Source organism: Oncorhynchus tshawytscha, linkage group LG33 (assembly GCF_018296145.1).
Source record: "Oncorhynchus tshawytscha isolate Ot180627B linkage group LG33, Otsh_v2.0, whole genome shotgun sequence".
Lineage (NCBI taxonomy): Eukaryota > Metazoa > Chordata > Actinopteri > Salmoniformes > Salmonidae > Oncorhynchus > Oncorhynchus tshawytscha.
The window spans coordinates 488,757-503,543 of NC_056461.1; the positions used below are offsets into that span (position 1 = coordinate 488,757).

General features: G+C 44.1%; 1 protein-coding gene across 2 annotated transcripts in view; it reads right to left on the minus strand.

The window, feature by feature from the left end:
- Positions 1-14,787, minus strand: part of LOC112230734 (mitogen-activated protein kinase kinase kinase 1) — a 166,685-nt gene that overhangs the window by 117,114 nt on the left and 34,784 nt on the right. For both annotated transcript variants that reach the window (XM_024396986.2, XM_024396985.2), the window contains exon 2: positions 2,883-3,033. In XM_024396986.2, the coding sequence (XP_024252754.1) occupies positions 2,883-3,033 (151 nt within the window). The remainder of the gene's footprint in view (positions 1-2,882; positions 3,034-14,787) is intronic.

Here is a 14,787-nt window from a genome sequence, read left to right on the forward strand (position 1 = left end):
ACAGCAACTTCGCACAGCCATTAAGCAACATTCCACAGGCCACAATCAACAGCCTGATCAACTCTGTGTGAAAAAGATGTGTTGTGCTGCATGAAGCAAACGGTGGTCACACCAGATACTGACTGGTTTTCTGATCCATGCTCCTACCTTTTTTGTACGGTATCTGTGACCAACAGATGCATATCTGTATTCCCAGTCATGTGAAATCCATAGAGTAGGGCCTTATGAATTTATATCAACTGATTTCCTTACATGAACTGTAAATCAGTAAAATCTTTCAAATTGCTGCATATTGCATTTCTATTTTTGTTCAGTGTAGTATACTCTGTTTATATTAATTAAAGTTCCTGTTCTTTTTCGAAGACTTCTCACAAAAACACACGCATGTCTGTGAAATCTGTGAGCACTGAGTGTACCCCAAGCGTTTTTATTTTCAAAGCCTTTTACATTGAATTCAGCAATTGCCATACTAATCTTACTATTTGCGACCCGTGGCTACAACGACCACAAAATGTAAAATCCTCAAAAGTTTTGGCGATAAAACTGCACCGCATCTGTCAACAGAACTCGTTGCTTATTATCGGCTGTATTAGGTTAGAAAATCCAACTTCTTGGATATAATGTTAATGATATGTTAGAGAAAGATCCCACTGAACAATTCAAAACATGAAGAATCATATTTGTCTTGGTAAAATGTATTTTATAACATAAGTGAAATGTCATTACCAAAACGTGTTTTCACCCACTCTGGGCAGAGAGGATGGACACCCTACATTGATGGCTAGACGTACTTTCACTTCCTGCATTGCTCCTTTGGGTACACTCACAATGGCTGCCAGTCCACCCTTTATGGCATCATTGATTTGAACACAGTCATGATGTGAAAGAGGAGAAAAATGTGCGTCCCCCCAAAAAACGTATTGCTTTTCGAACGGTTAGTACGGAGACACGCAGTCATTTTAAGTTCTCATTGTCACGTGCACAAATGCCTTTATTGTACCAAACCCAACACTGCAGTAATCAATATCAATGTAGCATTAAAAATAACATAAGGTAGAACAAAGAAACCTAGATACAAGGTCAGTTCCAATACCATATTTACAATGTGCAATCTACAAACAATACGCCATAATGGCAAAGCGAAAACAGGTTTAGATTTTTTTGCAAATGTAAAAAAAACAAGAAACATGAATACCTTACTTACATAAGTATTCAGAACCTTTGCTATGAGACTCGGAATTGAGCTCCGGTGCATCCTGTTTCCATTGATCATCCTTCACATGTTTCTACAATTTGATTGGAGTCCACCTGTAGTAAATTCAATTGATTGGACATAATTTGGAAAGGCACCTGTCTATTTTTTTATTTCTTTATTTTACCTTAATTTAACTAGGCAAGTCAGTTAAGAAAAAAATCTGTTCAGGAGCCTGTTGGTGTCAGGTTTGATGCACAGTACTGCTTGCTGTGTGAAAGCAGAGAGAACAGTCTATGGCTTGGGAATAGAAGCTGTTCAGGAGCCTGTTGGTGTCAGACTTGATGAACGGTACTGCTTGCTGTGTGAAAGCAGAGAGAACAGTCTATGGCTTGGGAATAGAAGCTGTTCAGGAGCCTGTTGGTGTCAGACTTGATGAACGGTACTGCTTGCTGTGTGAAAGCAGAGAGAACAGTCTATGGCTTGGGAATAGAAGCTGTTCAGGAGCCTGTTGGTGTCAGACTTGATGAACGGTACTGCTTGCTGTGTGAAAGCAGAGAGAACAGTCTATGGCTTGGGAATAGAAGCTGTTCAGGTGCCTGTTGGTGTCAGACTTGAAGCACGGTACCGCTTGCTGTGTGAAAGCAGAGGGAACAGTCTATGGCTTGGGAATAGAAGCTGTTCAGGAGCCTGTTCAGGAGCCTGTTGGTGTCAGGTCTGATGCACGGTACCGCTTGCTGTGTGAAAGCAGAGAGAACAGTCTATGGCTTGGGAATAGAAGCTGTTCAGGAGCCTGTTGGTGTCAGACTTGATGAACGGTACTGCTTGCTGTGTGAAAGCAGAGAGAACAGTCTATGGCTTGGGAATAGAAGCTGTTCAGGAGCCTGTTGGTGTCAGACTTGATGAACGGTACTGCTTGCTGTGTGAAAGCAGAGAGAACAGTCTATGGCTTGGGAATAGAAGCTGTTCAGGAGCCTGTTGGTGTCAGACTTGATGCACCGGTACTGCTTGCGGTGTGAAAGCAGAGAGAACAGTCTATGGCTTGAGTGGATGAAGACTTTAAATATTTGACATGCCTTCCTTTCCCACCGCCTGATAGAGGTCCTGGATGGCAGGGAGCTCGGCACCAGTGATGTACTGGGCTGTCCGCACCACCCAAAACCAACTGATTAGGCCTACCAACCTTGTGTCGTCAGCAAACTTGACGGGTGGGTCTAGGGTGTCTGGGATGATGGAGTAGATATGTGCCATAACTAGCATTTCAAAGCACTTCATGATTACAAATGTGAGTGCTACAAGGGCAGTAGTTATTGTGGCATGAAGCCTTAAGAGTTTTTGGGAACAGGAACGATGGTGGTCATCTTAAGACGTGGGGATTACAAACTGGGACAAGGAGAGGTTGTAAATTACAGTGAATATGCCTGCCAGCATTTCTGTGCATGCTCCCTGGAATACCATCCAGCACTGCGGCCTTGCGAGTGTTGAGATCACCCAGTCCTCTAGGTCGGCGGGGGCCCTCATGCACGGTACGGTGTTGTTATTGTTGAAGCGTGCATAAAATGCATTGAGTAGGTCTGAAAAAGAGGCATTGTTGGGCAGATCATGGCCCTGTGTGTGTGTGTGTATACGTGCATGTGAGTGTGTCTGCATGATCGCACATGTGTTTGTGTGTCAGGTTACAGCAGCTCACCACGGGGCCCCTCCTACTGCGTCTCTCCAGCCATTCGTGCTTCCAGTTGGGCATGCAGGTAGCTTTGAGTTTCTCCCGGATCATCCTCTCCTCAGGGCGGTCCTCAATCTTTTGCAGGCCTCGCAGGGTGTCTATACTCTCCATGTCGCGACTACACAAAAACCACAGAGAAAGCATAGTTAAACAATACATTCTGCAGAGTGGGCATAATGTGCTAGTGTAGGGATGTGGTATGGTGAACCATGCTTGCATGATGAGTAACCTTGTCTAAGACCTGAAAACTTGGATTTTGGGAAGCTAACACATGTTGTGACTAAAGAGCCCGCAGAGAGAGCAGAGGAAGAGAACTCTACAGAGTATGAGTAACCTTGTCTAAGACATGAAGATTTGCGTTAGCTCCCTGAGCTAATGCCTAGGCTTTAGCTCAAAAGGCTACCAAAGGGAGAGGGAGTAGAGTAACATAATAGGTGGTCTTGCCATGCTACACGTCTAAGTCTCATTCATAGGGTTCGTATAGACAGTGGCAAGTGAAATTCAATAACTTTTTCAGGAACAAAAATGTGTTTTCAAGGACCATCAATTTGTAATCATTCCTCTTATAAAATTGTTTCTAGTCACCACCAGATGGCAATATATCGCCACAAAAAACTATTCATCACTACCTTACAAGTTCTACTCTCTAACACATGCTTCACTACTTATTTACTACATACATGATTGGTAAGTCAGTCAGTACTGATGGTGTTGACTTTTATGATATTCCTTATATGAACTAACTCAGTGAAATCTTTTACATTGTTGCATGTTTATATTGATGTTCAGTGTAAATAATAATATGAACTTATTTAATGGCTATTATAATAAATGGTGTCCAGGTCAGGATAACCAAAACATTTCTTTATTCAAGACTATCAGAAAGAATGTTGGTACTTATTTATTTTGATAAAAGCCATGAATGACTAAGTCACTCAGCTTTATGTAGGTGCCGAGGCTATATGACTGAGTCACTCAGCTTTATGTAGCTGCCGAGGCTATATGACTGAGTCACTCAGCTTTATGTAGGTGCCGAGGCTATATGAGTGAGTCATTCAGCTTTATGTAGGTGCCGAAGCTATATGAATGCGCCATCAACTTGATTATTTAGCAGACATCACTTGTTTATATTCAGTCAACACATCTTAAAAATATCATGGAATATAATTCAACGTTTTTGTTTCCCTTAGAATAAAAAACCTTAGTGTAACAACAGTTTTAGTAAGTAATACTGAAGAGTAGAAACAAAATAAGTGTATTTTTCAGGGTGTGCGCATGCAGGACAGAGGAATAGCAATTCTTACACTATTGTTATAAATTCAATCACCTTCTTCATCCTCATCATTCAGTTCACTGAAATTTTATTTTGAAGTCATGCACAACTATCAGTTTTTATTTTGTTTATGTTGCCCATTCATTGTCAGATAGAGACACATCAGCGCCTTGGGACCCAATAGAGTAATCAGTGCTCTACCTCCCCCTTGTGGTGATCTGGAGCAATGAATCAGTGACGCACGGCCCGCAACCAAAACCTGCGGACTCTCCTTCACTGCAGCCGACGTGAGTAAAACATTTAAACGTGTTAACCCTCGCAAGGCTGCAGGCCCAGACGGCATCCCCTGCCGCTTCCTCAGAGCATGCGCAGACCAGCTGGCTGGTGTGTTTTACGGACATATTCAATCAATCCTTATCTCAGTCTGCTGTTCCCACATGCTTCAAGAGGGCCACCATTGTCCCTGTTCCCAAGAAAGCTAAGGTAACTGAGCTAAACGACTACCGCCGCGTAGCACTCACTTCCGTCATCATGAAGTGCTTTGAGAGACTAGTCAAGGACCATATCACCTCCACCCTACCTGACACCCTAGACCCACTCCAATTTGCTTACCGCCCAAATAGGTCTACAGGCGACGCAATTGCAACCACACTGCACACTGCCCTAATCCATCTGGACAAGAGGAATGTGAGAATGCTGTTCATCGACTACAGCTCAGAATTTAACACCATAGTACCCTCCAAGCTCGTCATCAAGCTCGAGACCCTGGGTCTCGACCCCGCCCTGTGCAACTGGGTACTGGACTTCCTGATGGGCCGCCCCCAGGTGGTGAGGGTAGGTAACAACATCTCCATCCCGCTGATCCTCAACACTGGGGCCCCACAAGGGTGCATTCTGAGCCCTCTCCTGTACACCCTGTTCACCCACGACTGCGTGGCCATGCACACCTCCAACTCAACCATCAACTTTGCGGACGACACAACAGTAGTAGGCTTGATTACCAACAACGACGAGACGGCCTACAGGGAGGAGGTGAGGGCCCTCGGAGTGTGGTGTCAGGAAAATAACCTCACACTCAACGTCAACAAAACAAAGGAGATGATTGTGGACTTCAAGAAACATCAGAGGGAGCACCCCCCTAATCACATCAATGGGACAGTAGTGGAGAGGGTAGTACGTTTTAAGTTCCTCTGCGTACCCATCACAGACAAACTGAATTGGTCCACCCACACAGACAACGCGTGAAGAAGGCGCAGCAGCGCCTCTTCAACCTCAGGAGGCTGAAGAAATTTGGCTTGTCACCAAAAGCACTCACAAACTTCTACAGATGCACAATCGAGAGCATCCTGTCGGGCTGTATCACCGCCTGGTACGGCAACTGCTCCGCCCACAACCGTAAGGCTCTCCAGAGGGTAGTGAGGTCTGCACAATGCATCACCGGGGGCAAACTACCTGCCCTCCAGGACACTTACACCACCCGATGTCACAGGAAGGCCAAAACGATCATCAAGGACAACAACCACCAGAGACACTGGCTGTTCACCCCGCTATCATCCAGAATGCGAGGTCAGTACAGGTGCATCACAGCTGGGACCGAGAGACTGCTTCTATCAGACAGCTTCTATCTCAAGGCCATCAGACTGATAAACAGCCATCACTAACATTAAGTGGCTGCTGCCAACATACTGACTCAACTCTAGCCACTTTAATAATTAAAAAGTGGATGTAATAAATGTATCACTTTAAACAATGCCACTTTATATCATGTTTACATACCCTATATTACTCATCTCATATGTATATACTGTACTCTATACCATCTACAGCATCTTGTCTATGCTGTTTGGCCATCGCTCATCCATATATTTATATGTACATATTCTTATTAATTCCTTTACACTTGTGTGTATAAGGTAGTTGTTGTGAAATTGTTAGGAATTATTTGATTACTTGTTAGATATTATTGTACGGTCGGAACTAGAAGCACAAGCATTTCGCTACACTCGCATTAACATCTGCTAACCATGTGTATGTGACCAATAACATTTGATTTGATTTATGTTTTTCCACTTCACTCACACATGAACACTGAGGGAGGCTTGCGCTGCTGGCACAGATCAAATACTCCACTGCTGCTGACGTAGACTACGTCGGCTGACGTAGCCTCAACAGCCAATCGCAGAATGTGACGACAGAACTAAAGCAAATTGTACAATCTGGACAGGTTGATATGAAGATTTTTTATTTGGTAACATCGCAGTGTGACATGTAATAATCGTAAAAGAGTGAATCTGACTTAGTGTGGGAAGGCCTTTAGCTACCATGTATTGGGCTTTTACTCTGTGGATGACATGTTGGTCGCAAACAGAGGGGGGCTCAAGTGTGCTGCCTTGAAAGTTGTAGCCTATGGACTAGTGGCAAGCCTTGTGTGTATTTAATGAGTGGCAGTGAGTGAGTGGGGACAATGAAACCAGATAGCAGGAATTTACCATCTTTCCTCTGAATAAAGGGTTGGCGGTGTGGCCATCGCCTCGCCTCTCAAATAACAGCTATCCCACAGTGCTGTGGTCCAGGAACAAAGGGGCATTGTGGGGCTGTGGAGGTGGGACGTGGAAGGGCCGGCAGGCTGGGAGTCTATTTCACTCACATACACACACGCACACAGCGCCAGGCTCGCTGGGCACACACACTTTCTCATGAGCCTCTGCACTCCCAAAACTCTGGTTACTTGTTCACTGCTGGAGGGGACAGTGGAGCCACTGCTGCTTAATGGAGGATAATGGCAGACGGCGCCTGGTGTTTCTGGTCAAAACAAGGCTGAGGAGACTCAACAACAACTTTAAACACCACTTCAAAACGGACACGGCATAGGTGACCTTTCAGACAAATCAAAAAGCAGCAATTGAATTTGGCCTAACCAATAAACGTACATTTAAAAGGGAAAGAAACATATGCACATGACTAACTGATGCAACAAAAAGGTCAACTGTTTTGACTAATGTACACTACCGTTCAGAGGTTTAGGCTTGCTTAGAAATGTCCTTGTTTTTGAAAGGCTAATTCTATGTCCATTAAAATAACATAAAATTGATCAGAAATACAGTGTAGACATTGTTAATGTTGTAAATGACTATTGTAGCTAGAAACGGCTGATTTTTAATGGAATATCTACATTGGCATACAGAGGCCCATTATCAGCAACCATGACTCCTGTGTTCCAATGTTAGACGGCCAGTGTTATTGCTTCTTTCATCAGGACAACAGTTTTCAGCTGTGCTAACATAATTGCAAAAGGGTTTTCTGATGATCAATTAGCCTTTTAAAATGATAAACTTGGATTAGCAAACACAACGTGCCATTGGAACACAGGAGTGATGGTTGCTGATAATGGGCCTCTGTACGCCTACGTAGATATTCCATAAAAAATCTGCCATTTCCAGATACAATAGTCATTTACAACATTAACAATGACTTTAGTGTGGGGGGAAGGAGGTAACTTAACTTCAGCTGTATTACAGCTGGCTGGCATCATCACCATGCAGTGGGTGATCTAACTCCACAGACCACCTAAGCGAGCAACCAATGGTGAACTAATGGATCCTGGGAGATGTCCTCGACAGACCAATAAAAGTTGACCTGAGATCTGAGGCAATGTTTCTATTATAATTTGGGAACCAACGGTAGTGAACCAGTTAGACAGCTGAAAAGGAACTGAAAAAGGCAATGCAATCCCCACAACAACTTGTCAAGTCATGAGACTAAACAACCTGGTGGAGGTAGTTTTAAGTGGATCGTAAATTGGGATGACGTTTTAAATGAGTGCTTCCAAATCAATCAATGTGATTTAAGCCACTTTGCTGATGAATCTGGTTGCTTTTAGACCCATTAGTCTTATTAATGCTGATTCAAAGAACATCAGCAATGTAAACAGCCAGAAAAATCAAATGCAGTTTCAAAGCAGGATTATGTCCATCGTTTCCATGGTGAGAGAATCAGCCATGGAATAACTATTGTGACAAAGTGCATCAGTGTTCCCAATAGAAGACAGCACACAAGACAACATCCACTGAAACAGAGTGGAATTCTGCCTCACTGAATGTTATCTTCATCATCAGGTAGCCTGCCCACACATATTCCCCTCTATCTAGAGATGGGAGTGTGTGGGGGGCAGGGGAGCACGTGAGTATGAACATTTTAGCATCTATCACAAGACATTCTTTCTCTAGAGAAACAACAGGTCCGGGGGAATAAACCCATTGACATTTCATTCCAACATATTCAAATGGCCCGTCTGAACTAGACAAACATGAAAATCTATATCGTAATTTGTAATAACCTCAACTGAGGGGACATTTCAGATGTCGTGTTGAAGCTCTATCTTCGGCGTTAGTTTCCTCGCAGGCAAGCAAACAAAACAGCAGTTTAGGTCAGAGAGGGGAAATAAATCCAAGCAGATATCCTGCAATATACATGCCTGACAGACTGAAACTGGTCAACCAATATCAAGAGGAGCGACTGCCTACTTCCGCTTCAGATCACGTGGACAGGCGAGGGAAAAAACAACAGCATGACCTGAGATATTTCACAAGATTTTGAAAGATGCATTCCACAAGCTGCCGGTTTGAAACCATACACTGCCACCCCTGTCAATTCAGATAAATGATAGGTAGAGCAAAAATGATTGAGGGCTTCAATAGCAATCTGATGCAAAGAGGGAAAAAACAGGATTCCCTGCTTCTGAGACTTTTTTAAGGGATTTACTACAGACAGAGGTGATGTCATTGGGCGGAAATGCTATCCGATGGGTACAGTTGAAGTCGGAAGTTTACATACACCTTAGCCAAATACATTTAAACTCAGTTTCACAATTCCTGACATTTAATCCTAGTAAGAATTCACTGTCTTAGGTCTGTTAGGATCACCACTTTATTTTAAGAATGTGAAATGTCAGAGTAATAGTAGAGAGAATGATTTATTTCAGCTTTTATTTATTTCATCACATTCCCAGTGGGTCAGAAGTTTACATACACTCAATTAGTATTTGGTAGCATTGCCTTAAAATTGTTTAACTTGGGTCAAACGTTTCGGGTAGTCTTCCACAAACTTCTCACAATAAGTTGGGTGAATTTTGGCCCGTTCCTCCTGACAGAGCTGGTGTAACTGAGCCATTGTTTGTAGGCCTCCTTGCTCGCACACGCTTTGTCAGTTCTGCCCTCAACTTTTCTATAGGATTGAGGTCTGGGCTTTGTGATGGCCACTCCAATACCTTGACGTTGCTGTCCTTAAGCCATTTTTCCACAACTTTGGAAGTATGCTTGGGGTCATTGTCCATTTGGAAGACCCATTTGCGCCCAAGCTTTAACTTCCTGACTGATGTCTTGAGATGTTGCTTCAATATATCCACATAATTTCCCTCATGATGCCATCTATTTTGTGAAGTGCACCAGTCCCTCCTGCAGCAAAGCACCCCCACAACATGATGCTGCCACCCCCATGCTTCACGGTTGGGATGGTGTTCTTCAGCTTGCAAGCATCCCCCTTTCCCCTCCAAACATAACGATGGTCTTTATGGCCAAACAGTTATATTTTGTTTCATCAGACCAGAGGACATTTCTCCAAAAGGTATGATCTTTGTCCCCAGGTCTTGGCTGGGGACAAAGTCTGAGGTCTTGGCTGATTTCTTTTCATTTTCCCATGATGTAAAGCAAAGAGGCACTGCGTTTGAAGGTAGGCCTTGAAATACATCCACAGGCACACACCCAATTGACTCAAATTATGTCAATTAGCCTATCAGAAGCTTCTAAAGCCATGACATCATTTTCTGTAATTTTCCAAGCTGTTTAAAGGCACAGTCAACTTAGTGTATGTAAACTTCTGACACACTGGAATTGTGATAGAGTGAAATAATGTGTCAGTAAACAATTATTGGAAAAATGCCTTGAGTCATGCACAAAGTAGATGTCCTAACCGACAAAAAATGTGGGGAGTGGTTGAAAACTGAGTTTTAATTACTTCAACCTAAGTGTATGTAAACTTTCGACTTCAATTGTACGTTAAAAAAAAGGGTTTCCTAAAGCTAATGCAACAAACACAACCACAACTTATTAAGAAGGCCAAAACCATGAAAAGGTTTGAGCAGAGACACAGAGCAGAGACACAGAGACATCCGCACAGACTCATTTTGTTCCTCTCTGACATAATCTGCTGTTTTGTTTGCTCGCCTGAAGAGGTTTGGGTCCAAATCACATCCCTGGTTGGGAGTGTAACTGGGGCACCATGCAAGAGGTAAAAGCTGAGTTCATGTCAAATATTATGCAAAACAGGAAACTGGACAGAGTCCACAGTGTACCTTTCAGGGCCCCCCTTTGGAGACTTAGTAATGGCAGGTCTACCCATTTAATAGCAATTTAGTTTGTTTCCCAATATTTTTCTAGCTGAGTTCTCTAGTTCTGATTTGAAACAAATACAAGAGTAGAAATCTACCAAATGTTGGACTAAAGCTGTGACCCTGCCTTTGAAAGGTCTCTCTATTCCATAATCACATATGATTTAGGCTGCTGACAGAATTAACTCATCGGGTATTCACTTTCTGTAGATCTTATATTGGAAATAATCTGAAGCTTTCATTTAAGTGTTGCTAACTTCTGAATGTAGTGCTAGTAAGGTCTCACCTGCTAAATGTGTCTGATAAACTTCCAATATACAATTTAAAGTCACAAAAGTAGCAACACACAGTTTATCTGAGTCATTCCACTACAGCTGACGCAGGTGGCAAGTGGGAGCTTTGTGTACCCATTGCTTTGCTCTGGAATGTAGATGGAATGCAGAGAAATTCCTCCCACCCAGAGTCTTTCAGAGCGCTCTGCCCCCACTGTGGTGGGGGGGGGGACCCCAACCACTCCACACCTTACCTCTCACAGCAGGGGAATCCCCACTAACCTCACCTGGGAGCCCTCAGCGTTCTCATCAACACACAAACCAGGCCAATGTGCCTGCTGGGGGCTCCAATTCTCACAACCGAATACATTTAGTGCTCTCTTCCCCCCAACGTATCAGTGTGATTGTGCGCAGTGCCCTGACGAGCACACATAAATGGCCCACTAGCCAGTGCGCTGAAAGTGGAGCATGGCCTCCAAAGGGGAGGGTGCTCATGAGGCAGAATGAACACTGGTTTTAGGAAGGGGGGGGTTGGCTGGCTCAATCTCATTCTCTCTCTCCCTTTTCAAACAAGGCTTGGACAATCCCAATGCACGTGTCAAAGGCAGGTAGAGGACACTATAGAAGGAATTCCAATGACAGCTGCAAAGAGAATAACTATGCAAAGTAGCTATTTCCTAGCTGGAAATGCAGTCAATATGGCTCCTGGTGGCGTAGAACACATAAACCCAAGCCACAGAGAACTATGAGCTATGAGAACATAGCTAAAAGACTCAAATCTCAAGGTCTCTGGAACATTCTAGACAAATCATTTACCCCATTCCCGCCTGGTCGTCGGAGGATTCCGCTTTCCCATTGGATCCACCTATTTACTCCCATCAACTCACCACCGCTGCCCGCTACGCCAACTGGATATATCTACCCATTCACATTCACTTGTAAATAAATACTCACCTTCTTCCTACTCTCCTTGTCCTGGTCTGCTTCTGGGTTCGATTTTGAAGAAACGTGACAGAACGATCCGGCCAAGGATGAACCCAGCGGACCTGGATTCCGTTTGCCATGCCATTACCCAGCAGGGGAAGACATTGGGACAACACAAGACGGCGCTACAGGAGATAGCGGGTACAATCCAGAACTTATCTGCTAGCTTGACACAAATCCAGGATCAGCTCAGGTTGCTGGCGATTCATTCACCACCTGTTTCACCCATCTCACCTGCCGTGTCTGATGCAGTCTCCTTCCGTGAACCCAAGGTACCGACGCCTGATAAATATGAAGGGGATTTGGGAAGATGCCGTTCGTTTCTTATGCAGTGTGGGTTAGTGTTTGATCTGCAGCCCCATTCTTACGCCACTGACAAGGCTAGGATAGCCTTTGTTATTGAACTGCTGAGTGGAAGAGCTCTGGAATGGGCTTCAGCCGTTTGGGAGCGACAGGAGACCTGCATGGCTTCATACCAGGAATTCACGGGAGAGATGAGAAGGCTTTTTGACCATCCAGTCCGAGGTAAGGACGCAGCTAAACGTTTGTTCACTCTTCGCCAAGGAGCTCGCAGTGTGGCAGACTTTATGATCGAGTTCAGGACATTGTCTGTGGAGAGTGGTTGGAATGAGGAGTCACTACAAGCAGCTTTTTACCAGGGGTTGTCGGAGCAACTCAAGGACGAGCTAATATCCTATCCAGAGCCTAGTGACCTAGACAGCTTGGTCACTTTATCTATTTGGGTAGATAATAGAGTCCGAGAGAGAAAGAGGGAGAAGCAGTGGGGCCCATCCAATCAATCAGCAACTCGGTTACCATTCGGTTCAGGAAGTGAACCAGAACGTATAGATCGTTATTCCCCACACGGGATTAGTGGAGGGGTCTTGCCACCAGATCCTGAACCAATGCAAGTGGGGCGACACGGGCTAACTAAGGAGGAGCGCCAACGTAGACGTGAGACCAACAGCTGTCTCTACTGTGGTAGCTCAGGACATTACATCTCCGCTTGTCCACAGCGCTCGTTAAAACCTGTTAGGAGCTAGGGCTGATTGCTGCCCCCTTTGGGGTGATTGGGTGCCCATAGTAAACAGAAAAAAAATCTGTCAAAAATTGCTAATATATGCATATAAAAATTATTATTGAATAGAAAACACTAAAGCTTCTAAAACCGTTTAAAACCGTGCTTACCTTCCCAAGCACTTACAGTCCTGGGAACAGTTTCTATCTCTTCAGCGCGGTGTCTGCTTTCAATGGGGCTTCTCATTGTGAGAATCGCTCGCTCACGAGGCTTTTGGCGGGCCGAAACCTTTCGGTCACGCGAGAAAACAGGCTACTCTCATGCGCGCTCTGCTCGGGTGATGTCTTTGTTCCAAGATTGATTAAACGACTCGTGTGTTTCTCTTCGTCCTGAGAATTGCTGTGAAGCTAGATAACATGCTAATGCTGTGTTCTGAACATAGTTTGACAAGTTTAGTCGACATATAATATGTAATTTCGACGTTTTGGTGCGCACCCACTTGACTTTTTGGCTGCATTTCAACCGAAATATGTCGTGTTTGATCACCGAAAGACACAGACTTCCAAACTAAAGCTGTTTTTGGTAAGTATAAACCCTTCCAGGTCTTCTGATGGAAGAACAGCAAAGGTAAGGGAATATTTATGTGTTTATTATGGGTTTCTGTGGACTCCGAAGTAGAGGAGGCAAAATGCTAATTCCTGAGCGCCGACTCATATTATAGCCTATTGAACGAAATCTGTAACGTTAAAAATAAATGTAACACAGCGATTGCATTTAGAAGAAGTGTATCTTTCTATATATATGTAGAACATGCATATTTAGTCAAAGTTTATGATGTGTATTCCATGTTAGCTGACGGCATATGCTGGAGCTATCGCATTTCTCCGGACATTCGAGTAGCATTTGTTTGAACATGTCGTCATTGTAAACAGAGATTTATGGATATATATAGCATATTTTTGAAAAAAACATAAATGTACTGTGTAACATGTTATATTACTGTCATCTGATGAAGATTTCAAAAGGTTAGTGAAATTATTTTTATTTTAATCCTGCGTTTGGTGATTGCATATTTTGTTGAATTTGGCTATGGAAATTAGCTTGGTCGCTTTTATCGATTCAGGTGCCGATGGCAGCATTATTGATGCCGACTTGGTGGAACAGCTGGGGCTTTCCAAGGAGCAATTGCCGGAAGCCATTGAAGCAACCACTCTGAACGGCAGTAGTCTGGCACGGATCACTATGAGGACTGAACCGGTTAAGATGTTGTTGTCGGGGAATCATTCAGAGTTTATCTCCTTCTTCATTCTGTCCTCGCCCCATGTTCCTCTGGTTCTTGGTTACCCCTGGCTGAAGGAACACAATCCCTCGTTTGATTGGGTGACGGGTAAGGTATCTAGTTGGAGCATTGATTGTCATGCTAACTGTCTTAGTTCTCCTGCCGTTTCCAGTCAGGTCAGTGACTCTGCTCCTCCTGATTTGTCCCTGGTTCCAGAAACATATCACGAGTTGGGTGAAGTATTCAGTAAACAGAAGGCTCAGTCCCTTCCTCCCCACCGACCTTATGACTGTGCGATTAATCTGTTTCCTGGAGCCGCCTTTCCCAAGGGACGGTTATACAGTACCTCTCGACCTGAACGTGAGGCCTTGGAGACCTACATCAAGGAGTCTCTAGCTGCAAGTCTCATTCGGCCCTCGTCATCACCTCTGGGAGCAGGATTTTTTTGTGAGCAAGAAGGATGGCTCTCTTCGACCGTGTATTGATTATCGGGGTTTGAATGATATTACGGTCAAGAACAAGTATCCCCTGCCCTTGATGAGCTCGGCTTTCGATTCTTTACAGGGTGCTACGGTTTTTACGAAGCTTGATTTACGTAATGCTTATCATTTGGTTCGGATCAAAGAGGGGGACGAGTGGGTGACTGGGTTCAATACTCTGA